This window comes from Phascolarctos cinereus, unplaced genomic scaffold, assembly GCF_003287225.1.
Source record: "Phascolarctos cinereus isolate Bilbo 61053 unplaced genomic scaffold, phaCin_HiC Scaffold_1;HRSCAF=81, whole genome shotgun sequence".
NCBI lineage: Eukaryota > Metazoa > Chordata > Mammalia > Diprotodontia > Phascolarctidae > Phascolarctos > Phascolarctos cinereus.
Window position 1 is genome coordinate 283,864,757 of NW_027555514.1, and position 15,711 is coordinate 283,880,467.

The 15,711-nt window shown below is 49.0% G+C and overlaps 1 protein-coding gene across 1 annotated transcript in view; it reads left to right on the top strand.

The window, feature by feature from the left end:
* The window catches only part of TNRC6B (trinucleotide repeat containing adaptor 6B), a 225,325-nt gene extending 209,919 nt beyond the window's left edge, over positions 1-15,406 (top strand). Inside the window, 4 exon segments of the mRNA XM_078147524.1 lie at positions 9,993-10,217; positions 10,342-10,412; positions 13,870-14,009; positions 14,609-15,406. Coding sequence (XP_078003650.1) covers positions 9,993-10,217; positions 10,342-10,412; positions 13,870-14,009; positions 14,609-14,996 — 824 coding nt within the window. The 3' untranslated portion in view covers positions 14,997-15,406.
* Positions 15,407-15,711: the final 305 nt, after the last annotated feature.

A 15,711-nucleotide genomic window follows, 5' to 3' on the forward strand; every position in this document is an offset into this window, starting at 1 on the left:
CCCTTTCTGCAACACCCCTGTTGACCATGCCCTCTTTGTAGATGCTCTCTCCACCTACTTCTGTTAGGGCTCTCTTCCTGTCCACCAGGCAGACCTCCTCCACAGTCTTGTTTGTCCTGCCCTTGATGCACGGGTATCCCCAGTGCTCTGTACTTGACCCTCCCTCTTCTCTCACCGCATGCACTTCCAGTATTTCATCAGTTCTCATGGACTTAGAGTGGCTCTGCCCTCATATCTCTTTGAAGGCCCAGTGCCATCCTCTCCACTCGCCCTTCTTCCTGATGCCCTCATTTCTCTTCAGGGCGCTGGCCTTCTTCTGCTCACTGAGGCTCACGAACCACCGGTCACATTTGCGCAGCCACCTTCCTGTGCCCTCTTCTCCACTCTGTGTTCTCTCTTGTGGCTCTCCCCTTCTCTCTCCTCCTGTCCTCTCTGCTCTAGTCTAGATCCTCTCCATCTCTCCTGAACTATCTCAGTGACCCCTTTGCTGGTCTCTTCCCCCTCTGCCCAAAGCCCTTGGGTCCCACAATGTCCCTCCTCTGCTCGTGAGGCCACTCCATCCTTGCAGCTAAAGCACGGGCTGCTCTGAAGGCATTTTCAGCTTTTCCCAGTCTAGCTGTGACCACACTTTCCGAACTGATCACACACAGCTCCCCCTCACACTCTTGAGTGTTCCAGCCACACTAACCTGCTGGGTGGTTTCCCAGGGCCTCCTGGCGTGGCGTAGGCTGCCCCCAGTGCCTAGAATATGCTTGCCTTTCCCAGCCCCTTCAAGGCCCCCTCCTTTTTAAGAGGCCTTTCCTGCTTCCCCCAATTGTTAATGGCCACTACCACCACCAAAGTACTATTTACATTTACATTCTGTAAATGTTCCCCCTCAGTAGAATATAAGTAACTTGAGGGCAAAGATTGATTTGCTTTTATATTTCTGTTACTAGCCAGTGCCTGACCTTGATAAGTACCTGTTAATTGGTTATTTTGCCCAGTGAAGGCAGACCCAGGTGTAACAGGAATATTGCTCTAGGTCTTCCAATCCAGGGTTCTCCCTGCCCTGCCCTTCAGAATTGGAAGAAGCGTGCCTGCTAAACTGTGCAGATCACGGGTGGAAGGGGGACAAGGAAGTCTGTCCTGACCTCGCAAGTATTCTTCATTACTGAAGATATTATTCCAGGGGAGTTGGGGGGGGGGGCAGTGGAGAAACAGCAGTTCAGAAAGTGAGGAGGGTGGGATTCTTATTATTATAGGGCTCTTAGTGCTGTCGCTGTTAGTCGTTTTTATTGGTGATGGTAGGGTTAGCATTGTGATGGCAGGAAGCCATAGAATCCCCCCTCTCAGGCTTTCTCCTTCCCTACCCTTAATTCATAGCCATAATAAATAATATAAAGAAAACCAGGAGACTGAAGCTGAATGGAATTGTGGCTTCTGATCTCCTTGGAGAGGAAAACAAGGATGTTGGCAGTTGATTGAGTTTACCATGTGTCCAAGGCAACAGGAGCGTCATTGCATGGGACCCTTTGCCCTCTGCTGCTCTTGATTTCCTCTTGATAAGTATTTATGAGAAGATGATCATGAAAAGATTGGTGTTCATACATCAGGATTTATTTTAGAGATGTTCTATAAGTTATTTGATACGTCTTGCCAAATAAAGTAGAGTAACCAGCTGCTCAGTAACTTCTATGCAGAGGTGGACGTGGGGAGGAAAGAAAAATATGTTGGAAAATGTGATTCTACTTAAGAAGCAAGAGATGAAGGGTTTGCAGATTGTGCAGAAGCTTCAGGCCTATATGTCTGTATATGTATGTATCTATATGTACATTGTATGTACTCGTAGTGAATACTTTCTTCTAGAAGAGGGTTAGAAGATGCTGGACACGAAGAATAACATCATAAAATATGAAATTGGTTACATTTAAGAACAAAAAACGGTGAGTCCACCAGTGTGGACATCATTTGTGTCTATACAGTCAGGCTACCATCTTGTTAAAAAGAAAGATTAAAATCAGCATTAAGCTACAATAAAAACTGAAAATGAGAATGCCATAGAAGCGATGTGACCCCAACCTAATCTTTTCAGATGACCTGTTGTTCCAGAAAAATAGGAAATGAATAAAAGAATAGATAGCAACATTATTAGGCTCTCTAAGGAAGTTTAGTGAATGTAAATCAGTCATGGCAAGATCAAATGACTTTAGAAACTGCATCAGCCAACAGACATTTGGTGTCCTTAAAAATACAGTATCTGACATTTATGTGGCATTTTAAATTTAAATTTTTCTATACCTTATCTGATTTGAGCCTGTGAGTAACCGTGTGGAGAAAGAAGGCAATACGATTATTACTTATCCCCATCTTATAGGTAAGGAAACAGCCTTGGAAAGGTCTGGTGAGCACAAAGCTCAGCAGTATCAGAAGCAGGAGTGGAACCCAGGTTTTCCTGATCCCAGGTCCACTGCCGTTACCTGCCGCACTGGTTTAGAGTGTGCATTTTTGTAAAATACTAGAGAAAGATGGTGGCATTTCACTCTCCCACTCTCCTCTTTTGCTCTTCCAAACCTCATCCCTCCTTAAGCCTCCCGGCTGAGAACTTTGCCTCATATTTTACTGGAAAAATTGAAACCATTCACTATGGTCTCCCTCTTCTCCCCTCTTTCTCATCTCCTGACTCTCAGGTGCCTTCTGCTCCTCTCTCCCTTCACCCCTGTGTCTCATGGTCAGGCAGTCTTGTTTCTGAGCAAGGCTGACCTCCTCTGTTTATTCAACCGATCACATTCCATGCCTTCTCCAACAGATTGCCCCTGCCCTGTCACCTCAGCTCTTTCAATTACTTTCAACCTCTCCCTGTCTACTGGCCCCTTCCCTACTGCCTACAAATATGCCCATGTCTCCCCCATCTTGAAAAAACTCTCACTTGATCCTTCCATCCCAGATAATTATGGTTCCTTATCTCTTCTCTTTGTAGCTAAACTCTTAGAAAAGACCATCGACAGTAGTCCTCCACCCTCTCTTCTCTCACTGTCTTCTTAACTCTTAACAGTTCAGCTTCTGACCTCATCATTCTGCTGAAACTGCTCTCTCCAGAGTTACCGATGATCTCTTAGTTGTGAAATCCAGTTTTCCTAGTCCTCATTCTCCTTGACCTCTCTACAGCCTTTAACACTGTTGACCACCCTCTTCTCCTGGATAACTCTTCTCTCTAGGTTTTTGGGACTGCACTTTCTCTCGATTCTCCTCCCACTTTTCTAACCACTCCTCCTCCATCTTCTTTGTTGTATCCTCCTTCAGATGATACCCTCTAACCAGAGGTGTCCCATAAGGCATCTAGCCTGGGCCCTCTTCTCTTTTTCCTCTATGCCACAGTTATCCCTTCCACTTCATGGGGTTTAGGGGCATGGTGTCCTCCATGATCTGGAAAATCCATGTAAAATTTTTTGGCCTTCCCTTTATACCAGAGAAGAGGTCTGAATTTTTTTCTTTTTCTTTTATGGGGTATTTACCATACCTCATTTTAAAATCTGGATTGACATATAATACCATACATATATTTTATACGTTTCTGAGTTTCTAAATTTTTTCTCTCATCTGCTGGCCTCACCATGTCATCTGCACCTTCTGCAAAACTCCCCAAAAATTCCCATGGAATTTCTTATGCTGACCCGTGATGTATCGAAACTGCAGTGGTGAAAGTCACATTGTGTAAGGGATAACTGTACTTCACTTGATGATCTCGTCAGCTCACATGGGTTTAATTACCATCTCTATACTAATGATTCTCAGATCTATTTATACTACCCCAGTCTCTCTGCCGACCTCCAATCTTGTATCTCCAACTGCCTTTCAGACCTGTTGAACTGGATGTCCAGTCAACATCTTAAATTCAATATGTCCAAAACCAAACTCATTATCTTTCACCCCCAAACCCTCTCAGTCCCTAGGAATCTTTCTGGACTCCTTATTCTCTCTTTCTCCTCCAAATCCAGTATGGTGCCAAGGTCTGTTGACTTCACTTTTGCAATTATCTCTCAAATCTCTTCTCTGGTTTCACCTGGATTATTGCTGTAGCCTGCTGGTGGGTCTGCTTGCCTCATCTTCCCCTTCAGGTCCATCTTTCATTCAGCTATCAAAGTAGTTTTCCTAAAGCACAGGTCTGACCATGTCACACAAACCCCCCAACTCAATTAACTCCATTAACTCCCTGTCACCTCCAAGATCAAATACAGAATGCTCTTTTGGGCATTCAAAGCCCTATATAACCTGCCCCCCTTCCATCTTGCCAGGTTCCTTGCACCTTACTCCCCAGCACATACTCTTCTATCCAGTGACATAGGCTTCTTGGCTGTCCTACAAATGAGACTGGCCATCTCTTGGCACCAGGCATTTTCTCTGGCTGTCCCCCATAATTGGAACACTCTTCCTCCTCTTTCTGCCTACTGGCCTCTTTGCTGGTCACGTGTCAGCTAAAATCCCAGCTTCACCAGGAAGCCTTTCCTAACTCCTCTGAATTCTGATGCCTTCCTTCTCTTGATCGTTTCATACTTATCCTGTCTATGGCTTGTTTGTACAGATTTGTTCAGCGTCACCCTCATTAGATTATTGATTGATTGGTGCTAGACGTTTCTATGCAATATTAGCTCATAAAATGGCAAGAAGCAGCGGAGGGGGGAGAAAGTATTATCAGAAAGCTTGAGTAGAGTTCCCACAAAAAAAAGTCATGCCCAGCGAATTTAAGGATGAAACGGAAAAGACAACAAACACCCCCCCCCAAAAAAAAGGAAAAGCTCTATGAAGATTTTTACAAATTTTTAAAAAAAAATCACCCTCCTTTGTTCAGCAATTACGATGAAACCACCACATTTGAACTCTACAGGAGAAGCCTGGCAAGAGCAGCGGACCTGGAGACCAAGTATATATAGAGGAGGTCTTTGCTGGAGGGGAAGGAGTGTTAAGGGCACTGAGGGAAGGGAGGGTGAGTAAGGCTTGGGGAGAAAACTTACCATAGTGCCACTTTAAAAAAATGGAACTGAGAGAATATTCCCTGCTGCCCCATAGGCTTGCGTTCCCAGCTTGTACAGGTTTTTTATGATGATAACCTACATTGCATGAAAGTGTAGTGTCTGCTTTTGTTAGAATGGTATAATAGTCAAGGTTGACCCCCAAAGGAGAGGTGAGAAAATGTGTCAGCTTCCCTTCTTTGCAGAGGCAGGAACCCAAGGATGTGGAATGGTGCCTGTGCTTTCAGACTCAGCTGATGGTTTGATTGGTTTTACTGAATTACTTTAAGTTTTTTATTACAAGAGATGTCTCATTGTATGGGAGAGAGGTGAGAGGGACGGGCTCAGAGATGAAGGTGATGTAAAAATGAAAGACATTGATAAAAATTAAAGGGGGTAAGAGATGCAACACCAGACGGCTGTGTTCCATCAGCCAGTGCTCAAAACACAGGGACAGTTGCCTGTGAACAGTGTTTGCTGCTGTCGTGAACGGTGTCCTTCTTAGAGTCCAAATGGAAGAGGAATTCCCTCGTGCTGCTCGTAGCTGCAGATGACACAACTTTCTATCCCAAGCTTTGGAACGTCTCAGGGGAGGGGAGATCATAAATCACCTCCGTTTTCACTCGGAAAGGATTGAATGCTCCCAGCGCTGCAATAACCAAGTGGATGAAGGATGCGATGTATTGGCAGAGACTCCAGAAGGAGGAAGAGAGGGACAGCTAGGTGGCTCAGTGGATAGAGCACCAGCCCTGGAGTCAGGAGGAGCTGAGTTCAAATCCAGCCTCAGATACATAACACTAGCTATGTGACCCTGGACAAGTCACTTAACCCCAATTGCCTCACCAAAAAAGAGAAAGAAAAGAAACAGGAGGAGAAAAGGCCAGATTACATTTAGGCAATGATGCCACCCTTTTAATGACCCCACTTCTCCATTAAGCAGAGGCCTGTGTTAAAAACAAAAGGAGTAATCACTTGATAATCACTGGGCCTTTATTAAATGCCTGTCATTTACTCATGTGCTCAAGGATAACTTTGAGGTTTCAAAGACAAAAGAATAACCATCTCTGCCCTCAAGGAGCTTACATTCTAGAAGGAGACCAGAGGAACACTGAAAGGTACACACAGACTAGAGAGCGAGGTGACGTTGGTGACCAGCCCTAAGAGCTAGGGGCTTAGGAAGGGCCTCCAGGAGGCGGTGGCACTTACCCAGAGAGGGCAGGGTGAGGACAGAGTTAATTCAAGATTTGGGGGACAGTGAAGTTGTTCCCAGACAGGTCTGGGAAAATGTCCATCTCTTGATCTCCCATTGCCAGTTCTTACCAACCAAGAAGCATTTGTTAAGTGTTTATTCTGTGCCAGGCATTTTGCACAAAACCATGTCTGTCCTTAAGGAACGTACAGACTACTAAGGGAGAACAAATGTCCATAGAAAAATATGTGCATCATAAATGTAAGATAAATTGTAATGTGGAAGGTGTGACTTAGGAGTTTTGAAGGAAACAAGGTATGGTGAGAGTCAGAGGTGAAGGCAAAGTGCCTTCCAGGCATGGGGGGCATGGCCAGGAATGCCGAGTACACCATGGGTAGGATAAAGGGGCCTGAGGTGTAAGCAGACTAGAGAAGGTAGGGGGAGATTGGGATCAGGTTGTGAAAGTGTTGTGCACAGCTGGTTCACTCGGCTACAGAGCCTGCCTAGGACCTAGGATTTCCCAATCACCTGAAGAATCACGACCAGCTTGATCTTTCACTCCGAGCACGCATTGATGAGGCAGGAGAAAAGATGGCAGCAGCTCCGTTTCTTTTTAGCAAAGCGCTTACTTATACAGTAAATAACAGGAGCTCTTTCTCAAGTTGCAATGACGTATAGCCCACGCCGTGCTCAAGGACAGTGCGTGCACAGTCTGTGCACTTACCTACCACCAATCACAAGTACACTGGTAATGACTAATGAGTAACTAGGGAAGTTAGAGATGCGTAGAATGGTGTTTGCGCCCATCAGGGAGGCCTCATGAACAGCCGGTGGCCCTCTACATCCTCACAGACCCCCAACAGTACAGGGCCTTAAATGACAAATCACGGCAGTTACATTTGATCCTACAAGTAACAGAGAAAGCGCTAAACATTTGTTCAGGAGTGGCTGGGGTTTGGGGGGGGTGGTGACACGCTCAGACACGTGCTTTGGTATGTTTGCTTTGGCCTCTGTGGAATGTGACTTAGAAGTGAAGAGACTTGGGTTGAGGGACCCTAATAATTAGAAAGTTATTACTAGAGTCCAGGTTATGGGGCATTTTAAATGCTGAACAAGAATGTTATATTTGATTCCAGAGATAATTCCCTAGAGTTTATTGAGTGACCTACTTAGACCTTCAGTTTAGAAGATTCACTTTGACTTTGAAGGCAGACACTGGAACTGGTTAGGCACCCGTCATTGCAATAGGCCAGGCGCGTGAGCTGGTGACGAAGGGAGTAGAAAGGAGGGGGCTCCTGTGAGGGCTGAGGGCGGGAATGAGGCTGGCAGTGGATTGAATGGAGAGCGAGGGGGACATGCTGGTGGCAAACCTCAGAGACTAGAAGGATGGCCATAGGAAGAGTACAGGCAGGGGAGAGTAGAAATAAGGAGACTTGGGAGGAATGGCCAGGCAGGAAGGCAGCACCACAAAGACTCGGCTCAGAGGACGTGGTCGGCAGGGTGGAATGCTGCTGCAGAGAGGCTGAGAAAGGCCTGTTGGACTTCACTAGTGAAGCATCATTAGTAACTTTAGAGAGTCTCCGAGTTCAGGAGCCAGATTGCAAGGCAGGGTGATTGACTGAGAAGGGAAGAGAGCTGTAGCCCGGTGACTTGGGTCTTGTAAGTGGTCTGTAAGGCTGGAAAGGACCTGTTGGAGGCTTGGAGAGTTTTTCCAAGTGGTGCTGCATGGTCCTGGAGTGCCGCGCCTCCAGAGAATTAGCTTTGAGGCTCCCCTCAAGAGAGGCGCTTTGGATGAGGGCGAGTGGGGTGCAGCCTGTTGCCAGCCAAGAAGGCCGCCATCTAAGCATTGTCAGAAGATAGCTTCGGAGAGATGGAGCATGTCGAGTGCAGCCTGAGTATCCATTGGTGCCCACACGATGCCAGGATCGTTAGAGAAAGGAAATGCTGACAGCACTGTGAACAAGATCACAGATGCATCAGAGCAAGGAGGGAAAGAGCGTGGCTGTGTCCACACTGGGCTTTGGCGGCTTTTTTAAAATTGTATTTAAGAAAAAAAAATTGTATTTATGGATTAGGGTCTCAGTTTCACATTTCGTTGCTCATCATTAACAAGCGTCTTTCCTGGACTTGATCGAGTAATTCTCTGGTTTGGGGTATGTTGTGTTTTTTTCCCCAAGCTCTTGAATTGTTTATATTAAAACCTCAGTGCCGGTGACTTCTGAGTGTTTCACCATTTCCTAAAGTATCCCTCCCTGCTGCTCTTAGGTAACCTTTTCAGAAGCTCAGTTCATACATCCACTCACTTTATCCACAGTGGACCTCATCTAGCGAGCTGTGAGCAATAAAAGCATCACTGTGCAGGGAAAGCATGTCCATAGTAGGACCTCTTTTTCTCAAGCAGGCTGCTGGACTGCCATCTACTGAAAACCCAGGACATTGCCTCATGCCCTCCTCCTTCATCCTGGCCAGCGGCTTGGCGGCATTTTAGACGCCAGACACTCCCGTCCTACTAGTGGCCATGTCCAGGACACTGCCTCTTCCTCTGTGGTGCCCTGTTTTATCCCCATCCCTTCCTTTTCTTTCTCTCCCTGAGGTGGCCTGCCTTTAGTTTCCCCTTCTTCAGTCCAGCTCAACAGAGTCAGCTTGCTGAAATAGCCACTTCCTCACGACAGCGTTCTGCTGATGTTCTTGCTGCGGCCGCTGGAGGCCTACGGCATATGGCCTTTCCAGCCTCACGTCTCCATTGTTGCCTGACAGACTCTCTGTTGTGTCCAGACTCCTGTCACTGATCGTTCCACCAAACGCTGCTTCCACCTTGTTGTCCCTTCTGTTTCACCAGCTGAGAGATTGCTAAGCAGACACCCCCCCCCCCCCCGTCGTGGGCGACTCTCCTCCCACTTGTACGGCACCGATGGAAGCGTCACGCTCTCCTCGGCTAGAGGATGATGTCCCCAGGGGCAGGCACTGGTCTAGCAAGCGCCAGCATGTTACCTGACCCTCAGAAATAATGACCGGTTTTGTTTCCTGCTTGGAATTCAGAGGGTTGTTCTGTTTGTCTTTAAAGTGGCATGGGGAAAAACTCCTTTATTTTTTACCTTGAAATATGTGAGAAAAAATATGAAGACGGACATGAGAGGATGGCTGGAGAATATTCTAGTGCAGTAGAATTTTTACACGTCTCTTTAATTCAGTTCAACAAGTGCTAATGGGGGGGTGAGGAGTGCTGACAGACCCACATTTAAGGGTCAGTGGGCCAATTTTCCAAAGCACAGGAATGCATTAGTACAACTAAATGAACCTCCAAATTTTTCAAAAGCATTTTCTTTTATTAATTTTCCCTTGAAGGTAATGTTTAAAGAAGAAAACTTTGAAGAATAATCTTACTCTTTAATAAACATGGCAAGTTTACAGTCATTAATTTTACAAATTCACATTATGTATAAATGAAGAAGATGCATAGTCAAAACATGGTCTACCTTACGTTGATGCTTATAAAGTGTGTGTTTGTGTTTTAGTTATATGTTGAATTATTCTGTTAAAATACATTTTATATGGGTGAGGCTACTGCGGGCAGCGTGGTGGATAGAGTACCAGACCTAGGTTCAAATCCTGTGGGAGCCTGGTCAAGTCACTTCCCTTCTGCACTTGAGTTTTCTCATTTGTGATATAGCAGGAAGGTAACCCAGCATCTCCCTCACAAGACTGTTGTGATTATCAAATGAGATGCTATAAAGATTAGCTTTTACCATACTGTAACCAGCGCTGTAGGGGCCCTTCCTGATGTCAATAATTCCTGCCTTCCTTTTTTCTTCTAGCAAAGTTCACTGATTACAAATCAACATGGTCCCCAGACCCCATAGGACACAACCCCACTCATCTCTCCAACAAGATGTGGAAAAACCATATTTCCTCAAGGAACACTAGCGGGCTGCCCCGCCCACCTCCCGGCCTGACCAATCCCAAACCGTCATCTCCCTGGAGCAGCACAGCCCCCCGCTCAGTTAGGGGGTGGGGGGCCCAGGACTCCAGGCTTGCCTCAGGTGAGGGGAGCTCACGTTGCTGGGTCTCAGAGGGGATCCAGGCGTTCCCAGGGGGAGGGGGAGGGGGCACTGCCGTCCACCTGCTTCTAACCTGCCTTCTCCTGTTGCTTCCATCCTTCCCTAGCCTCTGCCTGGAGCGATGGCGGCACAGCTCGTCCTAGTTACTGGCTGGTTCTTCACAACCTCACTCCCCAGGTACTCACCCTTTGTGTTCTTGTTGGTATGAGAGCTCTCTAGCTAAGATAGGTGGGAGGGCAAATGGCTGCCCTTGAGTCTGACGCTGGCTAAGGACCCACTCTCAGCCTGGACCAAGAGGTCGCCTCCGGGAGGGCAGGGAGGGTCCGTCATTGTCCCCTGTGGGTCATGTAGACAGACACGTATACTGGATCATTTGAAGGAGACAGCAGCAGCTCTGCCAGGACTTCCGTCAGAGGTGACACCCAGGTTGGGCCTTGATGGGAGCCCCTCCAGGTACAGAAGGTGTGGGGAGGCAGGAGGTAGAACGCCAGCTTGAAAAACCAGCAGGAGAAATGGAGAGGCCCTCTGCAGGTACAGAGGATGCAGGCGGCATCCTCTGTATATACAGGGCTGGGTCTACCAGAGGCAGACTCTGGTCGGTGCTCACAAGGATCTCAGTCTACACACAGGTGGCCGTGGCAGGACGGAGTGGCAAGGGGGGCGTTGTCATTAAGGGAGTGAGGAAAGGTTCCTTGGAGAAGCTGGGACTTAGCCACAGGCCGAAGGAAGTCGAGAGGGAGAATGTTCCAGGCCCCCTGGAGGATGGAGGCGGAGGCCAGAAGGGTCAGGGAGAAGAGCACCCTAGGGAGGAGGAGGGCGGGGCAGAAAGGGGTTGGAGAGCCAAACAGCATGTTGTACTTGGATTCTGGAGGGGAGAAGTAGCCACTGGCGTTTAAGGAGTAGGGGAGGAGGTGACGCAGTTGGAGCCGTGAGTTAGGAAAATGATTTTGGAGGCAGGAGGAGGGATTGGAGCAAGGAGAGACTAGAGGCTCGCTGAGCCCCCTGCAGGTGTAATGCTAGTCCAGACGTGAGGTCAGGGGAGGGGCATCCAGGAGACTGAAGGTGGAGACCGCAGATGGGGGTGGGGGGGGGGTAGGTAGGAGTCAGGGATGACCCCTAGGCTCTGAGCCTCACAATAATAGGGAGGTTTGGAAAGGGGAAGGAAAATGAGTTCTGTCTTGGACACGTCAGGTTTACAGTGACTGCCGGGCATGTATTCCACGGTGACTGATAAAGGAGACACCTGCAGAGAGATGGGAGCTGATGACATCACCTAGTGAAGTTGGTTAGAGGGAGAAAGAGGAAGGGCCCAGCGTAGAGCCTTGGGGGACACTCGCAGCTGGTGGACTTAACCGGGATGGAGGTCCCGCGGAGGAGCCCAGGAGAGCTCAGGCTGGAGGAGGTGGAGATGGGCTGAGGAGAGAGAAAAGGCCATTGAATTTGGCAGCTGCAGACTGCAGGAGATGGAGACAGGATTGACAAGATTTGTCAAGTGATTGGCTATGGGAAAGCGGCTGGATGATAAGGGCAAGGGGAAAATGGAGGCTGACTAAGGTGGGATCTTGGAAGCACAGAGTAGTTTCTTCAACAGAGAATGGTAAGGGTGCAAAGAGGGAAAGGAAGAAGCATTTACAAAACTCCTGCCATGTGTCGGACAGTTCTTAAGTGCTTTTTACACATTTTGTTTGGTTTAGGTGCTGTTATTGTCTCCCTTTTACAGTTGGGGAAACTGAGGCAGGCAGCAGCTACACAGCTCAGAGGTGTCTGAACCTGAACTTGTCTTCCTTATTCCTGGCCTAACACACACTCTCCCCTAGGCTACCAGCTATCTCTGGAGCAGAAGTGTCAAACCCTGTCCAAAACTCACCCGTAGTGTTGTGGGAACCAGATTAAAATGTCCTTGGGAAATGTTTAACAAAACAAGTAAAAATGCAGTACGACATAGGCAGTGTTAATTCGTGCTTTTCTGAATCAGCGTGTCTGACACCAGTGCTCTAGAGGAAAAAGGAAGTAGCAGGGGTGCCAATCTGCAAGCGTTTATGAAGACCCTACTGTGTGCCAGGCCCTGGGTGCTGGGGATACAAAGAAAGGCAAAAACAGGCCCTTCCCTTGAGGAGAGACAGCGCGGTAACGACTCTCCACAAACACGTCCGCGGGCAGGCTAGCCGCCTCCATGCCACTGGGCTGCCTCCAGGTGGACATGTTCAGAAAGGGAGCTGACGGGGACCGAGTCAGGAGGACAGGAGGCTGATTCAGGAGTTGTTTGTGTACAGATGGTCCTTAAGCCCGAGACTGAAGAGCTCACCATCGGGGATCATGAGGGCGCTCTGACCAATAGGAGGAGAGGCAGGAGTGTCCAGAGCAGGGGCAGCTGGTGGCACAGTGGATAGCACATTGGCCCCGGAGTCAGGAGGACCTGAGTTCAAATCCAGCCTCAGACACGTAACGTTCACTAGCTGTGTGATTCTAGGCAAGTCACTTAACCCCAGTTACCTCCCCCCCAAAAAAAGCTTCAGGAGCCGAGAGAGGGCAACAGGTTGGACAAGACGAGGGTTGCTAGCCTCAGAGAGCTCTGGCAGCCAGATTGCAAGGTCTCAGGAGAGGCCGTGAAAGAGCTGCCCTCTGGTGGCAAAAAGCCCAACCGACCAAGGTCTTTGTCGAGGGTGGGGCCAGAGATGGGAGCCAAGAAGCAACCCCATGGGTGAGGAGAGATGGGAAACTGGACCATTAGATGGAAGGGCTTTGAGAGACATGGCAGCTTAGCAGCGATGGCCTCTGCAGCCACTGTGTATGGACGGCCAATGGTTGACCTCTGTCTGCCGGGGTTGTGGTGCGGATTGCAGACGTCAGGCTCCTCTCCAGATGCTGACCAGTGGCACTGGTGCTTCTAGTCTGGCAGTCAGTAACTCTTTGAGGGAAAAGGGGGAGTGGTCAGGAATTGGTGTCCCCAGACAGCTGGTCCCCCCCCCCCCGCCAGGGGCCTGAGTGAAACCTGCCTCCAGTGCTGGGTCTTTTTGTCATCCCAAGATGGTGGGGGACGAGGCGCAGAATGAGGAGTCCCAGCTTGGGCCCCCCCTTAATCAAGGTTCTGAAGGCAAGGGGTCCAGTATGAGCAGCCCACATCCAGGCAGAGCCCTGGACGTGGAGACTTGACATCCTGGTACCTGACCTCTGCCTCTGGAGGTGCGAGAGAGCAGGGAAAGGCTGGAAGTCCATGGACAGCCCGAAAGGGCAGGGTAGATGGCTCTCCAAGCTAGACTGAGGTTTTCAGTGCATCCTCAGCCACCTGCCAGGTGCGTGGCACAGCCCCGTCTGGCCACTCCCTTGCAGCTAGTACCTCTGCTTGCCAAGACCTTGGGCTGATAACTAGGTTCCCAGTCCACGTTGATGCTTTTATTTTCTAATTTTTTTTCTTATAATTTATTTACCAGAAGTTTGTGTTTTGGGGGAGCTAAAGTGGCTGCCTTGGTGCTGCCTCCCCAGTGCCCTGAGGACCCCGGGTGGTTTTTCTCTTTCCTGCTTCCTTCTGTTGCGCTGTTGTTCTCTCTCTGCGGCCGAGAATCTGCATCTCAAGTAGCTCCACTGCCCTCCCTCCTCCCCTCTCTCATGACTCACCTGGGTGCTTTGTCCTTAGATTGATGGGTCAACCTTGAGGACGATCTGCATGCAGCACGGCCCACTGCTGACATTCCATCTGAACCTGACCCAGGGCACGGCCCTGATCCGATACAGCACCAAACAGGAGGCGGCCAAGGCCCAGACTGCCCTACACATGTGAGTACCTGCCGGGGCCCCCGGGCACATGCGGGGTGAAGCCCTGGGGCCGGAATGGGTATGGGCAGTGCCAGGGCACAGTGAAGGGGCTTCCTGCATGCATGTAGCACACATTTTACACGGGAGGAAACAGAGGCCAAGAAGGAGAATGAAGGTGCCTCACATGGTGTTCAGCTTCGCATAGGCAGCAGGTACAAGAGTGAGGACTCTTCCATCTCCCTGTTGGGGAAGCATCAGCGAGAGAAGGGCAGGACAGGAGGGTTTTCGTTTGTAGTCCAGAACACATTTTTCCTGCCAGGCACCAAGGCCTGCTTCCATTCCAGAAATAGTCTGAGTTCTGATGAGCGACCCTGGAGACAGTCCTAAGTAGTAAGAGAGAAGTGTTGGTGTCGACCCACACGACTGATTTCCGAGGGTCGTTGTGGCCTGGGTCCGGGAGGCCAGTGCTAGACGCCTTCACCCAGATTTAGAGCATTGACAGAGATGGACCAGAGCTGTCTTCTTCATTGCCAGTAGAGCCTCCGATGTTTCCTCTGTGTGCCTTCTAGGATTTAAAAGGCATAGCCCCTGAGCATCGCCCCTTTTCTGTCCCTCTCCAGGTGTGTGCTGGGAAACACTACCATCCTGGCTGAGTTTGCCACAGACGAGGAGGTGAGCCGGTTTTTGGCACAAGCCCAGCCCCCTCCCCCTGCCGCGACGCCAAGCGCGCCGGCCGCCGGCTGGCAACCCCTGGAGACGGGACAAAGCCAGGCAGATGCCGTCGGCCCCGCCCTAAATCTTTTTGGGGGGTCAGCAGGGCTCGGCCAGTGGAGCAGCGGTGGGGGCAGCAGCAGTGGTGGCGACCTCCCTGGCGCCTCCTTGTGGGGGCCCCCAAACTACTCCTCCAGCTTGTGGGGGGTCCCCAGTGGGGAAGATCCCCACCGGATGGGCAGCCCTGCTCCTTTGCTACCTGGTGACCTTCTGGGAGGAGGGTCGGATTCAATCTGAACTTAGAACTTTCAACTCTGACCTCGTGACCTTTTTTGGAAACAGCAGCAGCACTAACTCGACCTTTTCGTTTTTTTTTTCAACTTGCAATAAATACATTTTTAAAAGGAAAAAAGAAAACGGAGAGAGAAAAAAAAAAAGGTGGGTCATTGCCAGACTGTCTGAGCACATAGTTGCCTCCCTTATAACTTCAGTTTTTTCGTTTGGAAAATGAATCCAAAAAGAGAACATATCACTCTTGAAATACTTGAATCATGAACGCCAACCTAGAAAGACAATGTGAAGCAAGTACACATACCATTTAAATTTCAACACAAAAAATTAAAAAAATTAGTTTCTAGTTTTTCACTTTTTCATGTTATACGGAAGTTGTTGCTAAGAAACATATATACTGAAAAATAGCTTTTTAACTTGGTTTGCACTGGGTGTGTTTCCGTCCTTAGGTCTACCGTGTTGGGGGGGGGGAGGGCAAAAGAATTGTGGGGGTTGGGGGAGGGAAGACTAGACGGAGCCTCACTTTAAAAACAAAACAAAAAACTTTAAAAAAAAAAGGAAAAAAATTGTGATTGGCTGGTCGATAAATACCAGTGTGTGCTGGCACATGTAACTGCCCAGGCATGCTTGTGGTTGGTGTGTGTGTGCACGTGTGTTCGTGTGCGTGTGTGCTCCTCCTCGTCCCGCCCCCACTAATCGGAAGGCCACGCTGCTGCCAGTC